At 48.6% G+C, this 10,601-nt stretch overlaps 1 protein-coding gene across 7 annotated transcripts in view; it reads right to left on the reverse strand.

Annotated features, from left to right (window-relative positions):
- The window catches only part of GTDC1 (glycosyltransferase like domain containing 1), a 654,615-nt gene extending 648,699 nt beyond the window's left edge, over window positions 1-5,916 (reverse strand). The window contains exons 1-2 of one of the 7 annotated variants that reach the window (XM_063933739.1): window positions 5,069-5,282; window positions 4,748-4,955 (exon numbers count right to left, since the gene is read on the reverse strand). In XM_063933739.1, the coding sequence (XP_063789809.1) occupies window positions 4,748-4,955; window positions 5,069-5,231 (371 nt within the window). In that variant the 5' untranslated portion in view covers window positions 5,232-5,282. Of the gene's footprint in view, window positions 1-4,747; window positions 4,956-5,068; window positions 5,283-5,426; window positions 5,573-5,895 lie in introns of those variants that run through there. The other 6 variants (XM_063933742.1, XM_063933736.1, XM_063933738.1 and 3 more) reach the window with 6 other exon arrangements.
- Between the last annotated feature and the right edge of the window lie 4,685 nt (window positions 5,917-10,601).

The following is a 10,601-nucleotide window of genomic DNA, read 5'->3' on the forward strand; positions in this document are numbered from 1 at the left end:
CGGAAATTATCTTACTGGGAATACCCGATCGGACTAGGATATGGCGTTCAACCGCCTCGCCGTCAAACGCAGCCGCGGAAAGTCCTCATACACGCCCGGATCTTGCTGTAACAGTTCCTCCCGTAGAGGAAGAGGCCAGGGATCGTCTATGAATAAATCCTGAAGAACTGGATACCAAGCCCTCCTTGGTGAGACCGGAACGAGGATCGCCAAAACCTCTGTTCTCCTTACGTTTATCACCTTCAGCAGAGTGAAAGGGGAGGGAACACATAGACCGACTGAAAACTCCCACGGTGTCATGAGGGCGTCCACTGCTATAGTTTGAGTGTCCCTTGACCTGGAACCATATTCCTAAGGTCTCTCGTTGAGGCGAGACGCCAACATGCCCAATTGAGGCACTCCTCAAAGACTTGTCACTTCTGTAAAACTTCTCGATGACGACAGTATTTCTCCCGGATGGAGAGCGGGTCTGCAGAGGAAATCTATTTCTCCGTCGTTTACGTCCGGAACGAAGACTGCTAATATAACGTTTACCAGTCTTTCCCCCTAGCGAAAAACTATTTCAGCTTCTGTCATTGCCACTTTGCTCCTTGTTCCGCCCTAGCGGCTTACTTACGCCACTGCTGTCAAGTCGTCTGACAGAATGAACCCGGGCAGATCACGAAGGATATGATCGTTGAAAATAGCTCTTTCTTCAAGAAAGCTCATTGTAGACCAGCTTCGCAGCTTGACCTTTTCCTTTGGAAATACTTCCCATGCAAGGACTGCTCCCCAGCCTCGGAGATCCGCATACATGGACACCAGGATCTAATCCTGGATCCCGAACCTTCGTCCCTCTAGGAGGTGAGAACTGAGCAGACGCCACAGGAGCGATATCTTGGCCATTAAAATTATATTCCGGTGTATGTGCCGGTGAAACCCGGACCACATTCCCAACAGGTCCCATGAAAACCACTTCTGGCATTTGACCTGCGCACCTAAAAGGCTTCTTAGGCCGCCCTCAACTTCTTCATCAACGGAACATATAGAGGGATTGGCACTGCAAATCTGATCCGACTCAGGATCCTCAGACCTCTTTCCACAGAAAAACACAGAACCTCAACCGTTCAGCATCTACCCTGATACCACCTCCGACATCTGCGTCGTAGGGAACAACAGCCCTTCCCTGTGTTGAAGAACAGTCAGAGAAAGAAACAACGATTTGTATAACTTGTTACTTGACCTCGCCTCAATCAGGCGAACCTCTCATTACAGAATAACAATGGCTCTTACTATTGAAAGAAAACCATCATACTACCATCACTCCAGTGAACTGGCAAAGACCATCCTGGCTATCCCTCCAGGTAATCTGAATGCGTAAAACCACGCACGTAAACCTTTTTTTTTGTTTTTTTGTTTATATAACCGGGACAGGAGAACAAGGCCCTGAACCCGACGCCCTCTGATATGGCGTCGCGTATTACCTCCCCTTCCAGAGAGGAAACGGTAAGATCTATTAGGAAACAGTGAGGGGAAACATCTGTAACTCCCGACATTTCCCCTCTGGATTCTACAATTAACTCACGGGTCCTGGTCTAATCCCGGACCAACTGAAAGGTAGTAGACTAGTCCACACCGGAGTGGGGTCCAGGCAGATAGACTCAGCACCATGTGGTGGATGTGTGAGAAACAGAAAACGACTTCCGCTTCTGCAAACCTAACAAGGCTGCAGAACACTTACCTTTTCACACTCCATCTGCACAGAAAAGTAAAATAGAACGGCATCAAACTAGTTAAATCGACTGCATCCCACAGAAGAATGCGTCACCAACCGTTGTGAGGGAATCTAACCAACCAAGTTAGATTTATCAGCAGCATTCGCTGAGATTGACTGTAGTAAGGTATCCCCAAACAGCGGTACATTGACCCAGGGAAAACTCCAGTATCACTCGGAGTCAGCTACTGTATTTCCCTGGCTACCTCCTGTATACGCACTGTAGCCTGCCGCGATATATAGAGACAACCCAACATAAGGCAAATCCCTATCTCTGCAGGATAATGTCATCGGATGTCCTTCCGACTATAAACACTCCCTCATGTGCATGTAATGCAAATAAATCCAAAGAATAGAAATAAAATATCACTTAGCTTCCTGTATCCGATCCTTTATGACAGGACGCCGTGTCGACCAGGAGTTAACTTTCACAGTATCTTCTCCGCCGCAGGAAAAGAATAAACATTCGGACTCCTTGAGAGGGCGGGAGACCCACTCGTCACGGCCGACCTAGAGCTTTATCAACAGAGCGACCAGCACATGAGAAAGAATACTATTACGTTAGCATTCATTATAATCATAAGATGAATATACATATTGCAATACACATAAACACACATATCGTACCAATATATATATATATATATATATATATATATATATATATATATATATATATATATATATAACGGATTGTCCTGAACCTTCGGGACCCAAGTGACATTAATGTGTTCTGAATGTGTATGACCATGCACTGAATCCGCAGTTGTGGCTCTACCAGGAAACAATATAGTCGACAGAAAACTTAGTAATCGTCGACAGCAGGGAGTAGTAACCAGGCAAATAACATACTTGCGACCCCGAGGGGTCCGAGGGAGTTATACATAATTTTAATAACATTCCCCCACAAATATAATCATGTCTGTGCTCGAGCCCCAGACTCCCTGAACCGAACCATATAAATACATATAAATTTATATACAGGTATAAGTCAGTTACAGCATGTCAATTTACACCCGGTAATAACAGGTGGTGCCGACAGGGTCACCCACCTACTACTGTGTCTCCCATACCGTGTTACTATGAACAAGTATAACACAACCGACCTGTTGACTCTGTATCAAGTACCAAACAGGCGTCGGCGATGCCGACAATGAGCCCCAGAGGGGCTTGTCGACACAAGTGTATATCTGACAGGGAGCACACAGAGAGTAAACACAACCATGAGTACATGCCCATTTCCAATTAAATAGTGTTATACATTCCTACACAACACTAACAAAATGTGCCCCCCCCCCCCCTTGTTTGTGCTATACACAGATTTTGGCGGGGACATTGCATAAAATGGCGCTGTCTCTTGCTGTGAGGGCTAAGCCCCGTCCCTTATCGGCGCGCGGTTGCCCACTTTTTTAAAAACGTTTTTATGCAGGTAGGGGAGCATATACAGTGGTTACCCACTGTATATGGTCTCTGGGATTGTAAAACCAACGTAAACATTCTGCCCAGGGCGCTCCCCCCCTGCGCCCTGCACCCGATACCAGCCGTTGGTGTGTGGGAGCATCGACGTGCAGCAAGACCGCTGCAACATGCTGGCGGGGGTAGCGGCCACGGTGCCCGGGCCCCGAATATCCAGACAAGCCAGCCTATTATGTGTAAAAAAGCCTCAGTAACATTGCTGCCCATGGCGCTCCCCCCTGCGCCCTGTGAGTGCGTTGGTGTGTGGGAGCATGGAGCGCAGCATGACCGCCGCATGTTACCTCCATCACTGAAGTCTTCTGCCGTCACTGAAGTCTTCTGTTCTTCTAATACTCACCCGGCTTCTGTCTTCTGTGAGGGGGGTGACGGCACGGCTCCGGGAACAAGCAGCTAGGCGCACCAAGTGATCGAACCCTCTGGAGCTAATGGTGTCCAGTAGCCTGAGAAGCAGAGCCCTTAACTAAGAAGTAGTAGGTCCTGCTTCTCTCCCCTCACTCCCACGCTGCAGGGAGCCTGTAGCCAGCAGGTCTGCCTGAAAATAAAAAAACTAACAAAAGTCTTTCCAGAGAAACTCAGTAGAGCTCCCCTAGCGTGTATCCAGTCACTCCTGGGCACAGAATCTAACTGAGGTCTGGAGGAGGGGCATAGAGGGAGGAGCCAGTTCACACCCAGTTTGAGTCTTTATAGTGTGCCCAAGCTCCTGCGGATCCGTCTATACCCCATGGTCCTTTTGGAGTCCCCAGCATCCTCTAGGACGTAAGAGAAATAGGTATTGATCATATCTGTCATTTAAGATTGAGGGGCAGATGTATTAAGCCTTGGAGAGTGATAAAGTTGGGATAGATAAACTAATGACTAATCACCTCCTGTCAGTTTTCAAGCACAAGCCTGTAACATGGCAGTTCGGAGCTGGCTTATGCAGGGTGCACACTGGCCGATATATCAGCCATTCAAGTGAACGCCACATAAATTGTGGGCGCATCGACGGGTGTGTACAACGTTGATCACAGACATATCGCGCCTGCCCTGCAGCACAGCCAATGGCCGATATATCTGCAGATACAAAGGTGCATCGTGATGTGTGTACTGTATACACTTACCTTGATCAGCCTCTCGGTTGGCACGACGGGCGCTCCACCTACATATCTATCAGGCGAGTACCCAGCCTTAGTAGATCTACCCGCAAATGTGTGAGACCCACATGCTGCATGTCTGCACCTCTTACAATTCGCTGGATTGCTATGAACTTATGATAAAGGACAATTTATGTCATGGTTGGCAGTCAACCTGGCAACCCCCGATGTAAAGAATTTACAGGGATATTTGTCTGCCTCCTGCGCCTGACTTCAGAGTGACATATAAGAAGAGTTCCTGGTAATTAAGCACAAAAAAAAAATGCAGTTGTGAATGAGACCAGACAACAGCTGCAGTGAGACCAGGTGGACCTGGGCAGGGTACCAGGCATGCCAACATTACTCCAATGTCATACTGAGTTATTTCCTTACTGTATAACATTACCTGTAAGTATCACTGGGTGGAACAGCTTGCATAAAGTACAGAGCAGCTGTGCGGGCCCTCCAGTGCCATTTCTTAGCTGGGAGACTATACAGAACGCAGCCTTCAATGTCTTGTAGAAAGATGTCCATCAGCTGCTTGTGGGACCCTCCATAAAACGCCTCTACCAACAGTCTGCTCATCTTTGGGCATTGCCAATCTGTTCCAATCCCTGAAATTTAAAGAACATACTGTAAGTCATAACGATATCCTTCATGCACAGTATGGAAACCCAGGGTACATATTATAATAATAATAATAATAATAATAATAATAATAACATACTGTATGGGGAAAACAGTTTATTCAGGGCTAGGAAAAACAAAGAAAACGGACCAGGTATAGGGAAAGTATTGCTTAATAACTTATGTGGAACTACAAGTCCAAGCATGCAGTCTTCTATAGACATACAGGCTTGGGCTACTTGTGCTGCTACAAGATCCAGCATGCCTTGTCAACTAAAGGTTACATGGCATGCTGATATCAGCAGCCCAAGTCAGACAGGGCATGCTGCCGCTTGTAGCCCCTCGCCAGCTGAACTTGGAGCAGGCAGTTGCACGGCAGCAGCACCGGCGGAATACGTCACCCTGGGTGACACCGGCATGTAGCACAGCACAAGCCAGCCAGGGCAGAGAGAGCTCACCAAGCTCGAGTCCGGAACTAGACTGGAGACGATACCTTTGCGCAGGCGTCCTCTTCAAAAGCCGTGCTCCACCCCTACGTCCCATTGCTCCTCCCCTCCCGCTACGTAGCGGCACGACAGTGATTGGGGCTGCCCGCTGCTGTGGGGACGTAGGAAGGGGGTCTGCATGCAAACGTCAGGAAGAGGGCGGGGCTAGGGCGCAATATAGCCGATGAATTTGTTCATGACGTCACGTCACCAGCGCAGCAGTAATGTAATTGTATGGCAAGGCATAGAAAGCTAGTATGCGATGCGAGGCAATACATGAGACTGCGCCGGCGGATAGAGAGAGAGAAGGCGGGACGCTATGTGGCTCTTGCTGCTGTTACGTGGGACTGTTTGTCCCAGCAGTTGTTTATTTGCTGGAGAGACACAGGCAGCCGTCCCCAAAAGCATTCAAAGTAATTACAGTACATGTGATTTGACTTACCCACTGTATGCTACCTGTATGTGCTGGCTTTACACTTGTCCCGTCATTTTATAAAAAGTGATGTGTAATTTTGCAAATTGCAGGGACCACTATATGTCATATATATATGCTGTGTTGTCCCACCTGGGAATGGACTGGAGACACCAGAACATTGGCTTCCTAGGAGAGTGGGCTATGGGGGTAATTCCAAGTTGATCGCAGCAGGATTTTTGTTAGCAATTGGGCAAAACCATGTGCACTGCATGGGATGCAGATGTAACATGTGCAGAGAGAGTTAAATTTGGGTGGGGTGTGTTCAATCTGCAATCTAATTTGCAGTGTAAAAATAAAGCAGCCAGTATTTACCCTGCACAGAAATAAAATAACCCACCCAAATCTAACTCTTTCTCATACTTGCCTACTTGACCCTCTCCATGAGGGAGAAAATGCTCTGTTCCTGGACTTTCCTGGTAATGTATGATTGCCATCACCTGTGGTGAAACACCTTTCTTATCAATTACCTAGCTCACCACAGGTGATGGCAATCATACATTACCGGGAAGGTCCAGGAACAGAGCATTTTCTCCCTCATGGAGAGGGTCAGGTAGGCAAGTATGCTCTTTCTGCACATGTTATATCTGCCTCCCCTGCAGTGCACATGGTTTTGCCCAATTGCTATCAAAAATCCTGCTGCGATCAACTTGGAATTACCCCCTATCTTCTGCAAACTGCAGTCCACACTCCCCTGGGGAAGTGGGTGACGCTTTGGGTAAGTGATAAGACGTAATTGGCGTCATCATGGCTCTGTTGTGCCAAATTCCTAATCATAGCACTGCAGCTGGTGCTGGGGCCATGGTCTCACTTGCCCCGTGAACCCTCTTTGAATCCATCGGAGAGGGATTCCAAAAATCAGAAAAGTATGGTAGTAAATAGGGGGGATCCAATTCCTAGATTGCACATTTTACCTGTAGTTGGGACGCAGATTGCGCCAATTTAAGCTGCTGGTGGAGTCAAAACGTAGTTTCTCTATCGTCCTAGTGGATGCTGGGGTTCCTGAAAGGACCATGGGGAATAGCGGCTCCGCAGGAGACAGGGCACAAAAAGTAAAGCTTTCCGATCAGGTGGTGTGCACTGGCTCCTCCCCCTATGACCCTCCTCCAAGCCTCAGTTAGATTTTTGTGCCCGGCCGAGAAGGGTGCAATCTAGGTGGCTCTCCTAAAGAGCTGCTTAGAAAAGTTTAGCTTAGGTTTTTTATTTTACAGTGAGTCCTGCTGGCAACAGGATCACTGCAACGAGGGACTTAGGGGAGAAGAAGTGAACTCACCTGCGTGCAGGATGGATTGGCTTCTTGGCTACTGGACATCAGCTCCAGAGGGACGATCACAGGTACAGCCTGGATGGTCACCGGAGCCTCGCCGCCGGCCCCCTTGCAGATGCTGAAACAAGAAGAGGTCCAGAATCGGCGGCAGAAGACTCCTCAGTCTTCTAAAGGTAGCGCACAGCACTGCAGCTGTGCGCCATTTTCCTCTCAGCACACTTCACACGGCAGTCACTGAGGGTGCAGGGCGCTGGGAGGGGAGCGCCCTGGGAGGCAAATGAAAACCTATTTGGCTAAAAAATACCTCACATATAGCCTCCGGGGGCTATATGGAGATATTTAACCCCTGCCAGAATCCACTAAAGAGCGGGAGACGAGCCCGCCGAAAAAGGGGCGGGGCCTATCTCCTCAGCACACAGCGCCATTTTCCTTACACAGCTCCGCTGGTCAGGACGGCTCCCAGGTCTCTCCCCTGCACTGCACTACAGAAACAGGGTAAAACAAGAGAGGGGGGGCAAAATAGTGGCAAAAATTATATTATAAAAGCAGCTATACAGGGAGCACTTATTATAAGGCTATCCCTGTCATATATAGCGCTTTGGTGTGTGCTGGCAAACTCTCCCTCTGTCTCCCCAAAGGGCTAGTGGGGTCCTGTCTTCGTTAAGAGCATTCCCTGTGTGTCTGCTGTGTGTCGGTACGTGTGTGTCGACATGTATGAGGACGATATTGGTGTGGAGGCGGAGCAATTGCCAAATATGGGGATGTCACCTCCTAGGGGGTCGACACCAGAATGGATGCCTTTATTTATGGAATTACGGGATAGTGTCAACACGCTAAAGCAGTCGTTTGACGACATGAGACGGCCGGACAATCAATTAGTGCCTGTCCAGGCGCCTCAAACACCGTCAGGGGCTGTAAAACGCCCTTTGCCTCAGTCGGTCGACACAGACCCAGACACAGGCACTGATTCCAGTGGCGACGGTGACGAATCAACCGTATTTTCCAGTAGGGCCACACGTTATATGATTTTGGCAATGAAGGAGGCGTTACATTTAGCTGATACTACAGGTACCACTAAACAGGGTATTATGTGGGGTGTAAAAAAAAAAAACTACCTATAGTTTTTCCTGAATCAGAAGAACTAAATGAGGTGTGTGATGAAGCGTGGGTTGCCCCCGATAAAAAGATGCTAATTTCAAAGAAGTTATTGGCTTTATACCCTTTCCCGCCAGAGGTTAGGGCGCGCTGGGAAACACCTCCTAGGGTGGACAAGGCGCTCACACGCTTATCTAAACAAGTGGCGTTACCCTCTCCTGAGACGGCCGCACTTAAAGATCCAGCAGATAGGAGGATGGAAAATATCCAAAAAAGTATATACACACATACAGGTGTTATACTACGACCAGCTATAGCGACAGCCTGGATGTGCAGTGCTGGAGTAGCTTGGTCAGAGTCCCTGATTGAAAATATTGATACCCTGGATAGGGACAATGTTTTACTGTCTTTAGAGCAAATAAAGGATGCATTTCTTTATATGCGTGATGCACAGAGGGATATCTGCACACTGGCATCACGGGTAAGTGCTATGTCCATTTCGGCCAGAAGAAGTTTATGGACGCGACAGTGGTCAGGCGATGCGGACTCAAAACGGCATATGGAAGTTTTGCCGTATAAAGGGGAGGAGTTATTTGGAGTCTGTCTATCAGATTTGGTGGCCACGGCTACAGCCGGGAAATCCACCTTTTTACCTCAAGTTACTCCCCAACAGAAAAAGACACCGACTTTTCAACCGCAGCCCTTTCGTTCCTTTAAAAAGAAGAGAGCAAAGGGATATTCATATCTGCCACGAGGCAGAGGAAGGGGGAAGAGACAGCAACAGGCAGCTCCTTCCCAAGAACAGAAGCCCTCCCCCGCTTCTACAAAAGCCTCAGCATGACGCTGGGGCTTCTCAAGCGGACTCGGGGGCGGTGGGCGGTCGTCTCAAGAATTTCAGCGCGCAGTGGGCTCACTCGCAGGTAGATCCCTGGATCCTGCAGATAATATCTCAGGGATACAGGTTGGAACTAGAGACAGATCCACCTCGCCGTTTCCTGAAGTCTGCTTTACCAACGTCCCCCTCCGAAAGGGAGACGGTCTTGGAAGCCATTCACAAGCTGTACTCTCAGCAGGTGATAGTCAAGGTACCTCTTCTACAACAAGGAAAGGGGTATTATTCCACTCTATTTGTGGTACCGAAGCCGGATGGCTCGGTAAGACCTATTCTAAATCTGAAGTCCTTGAACCTGTACATAAAGAAGTTCAAGTTCAAGATGGAGTCACTCAGAGCAGTGATAGCGAACCTGGAAGAAGGGGACTTTATGGTATCCTTGGACATCAAGGATGCGTACCTCCACGTTCCAATTTACCCCTCACACCAGGGGTACCTCAGGTTCGTCGTACAAAACTGTCACTATCAGTTTCAGACGCTGCCGTTCGGATTGTCCACGGCACCTCGGGTCTTTACAAAGGTAATGGCCGAGATGATGATTCTTCTTCGAAGAAAAGGCGTATTAATTATCCCATACTTGGACGATCTCCTGATAAGGGCAAGGTCCAGAGAACAGCTAGAGATGGGATTAGCACTGTCTCAAGAAGTGCTAAAACAGCACGGGTGGATTCTGAATATTCCAAAATCCCAGTTAATGCCAACAACTCGTCTGCTGTTCCTAGGGATGATTCTGGACACGGTTCAGAAAAAGGTTTTTCTCCCGGAGGAAAAAGCCAAGGAGTTATCCGAGCTTGTCAGGAACCTCCTAAAACCAGGAAAGGTGTCTGTACATCAATGCACAAGAGTCCTGGGAAAAATGGTGGCTTCTTACGAAGCAATTCCATTCGGCAGATTCCACGCAAGAATTTTCCAGAGGGATCTGTTGGACAAATGGTCAGGGTCGCATCTTCAGATGCACCAGCGGATAACCCTGTCTCCAAGGACAAGGGTATCTCTTCTGTGGTGGTTGCAGAGTGCTCATCTATTGGAGGGCCGCAGATTCGGCATACAGGATTGGATCCTGGTGACCACGGACGCCAGCCTGAGAGGCTGGGGAGCAGTCACACAAGGAAGAAACTTCCAGGGAGTGTGGACGAGCCTGGAAACGTCTCTTCACATAAACATTCTGGAACTAAGAGCAATCTACAATGCTCTAAGCCAGGCAGAACCTCTGCTTCAGGGAAAACCGGTGTTGATCCAGTCGGACAACATCACGGCAGTCGCCCATGTGAACAGACAGGGCGGCACAAGAAGCAGGAGTGCAATGGCAGAAGCTGCAAGGATTCTTCGCTGGGCAGAGAATCATGTGATAGCACTGTCAGCAGTGTTCATCCCGGGAGTGGACAACTGGGAAGCAGACTTCCTCAGCAGACACGACCTTCA

The sequence above is a fragment of the Pseudophryne corroboree genome, chromosome 7, assembly GCF_028390025.1.
Source record: "Pseudophryne corroboree isolate aPseCor3 chromosome 7, aPseCor3.hap2, whole genome shotgun sequence".
Taxonomy (NCBI): Eukaryota; Metazoa; Chordata; class Amphibia; order Anura; family Myobatrachidae; genus Pseudophryne; species Pseudophryne corroboree.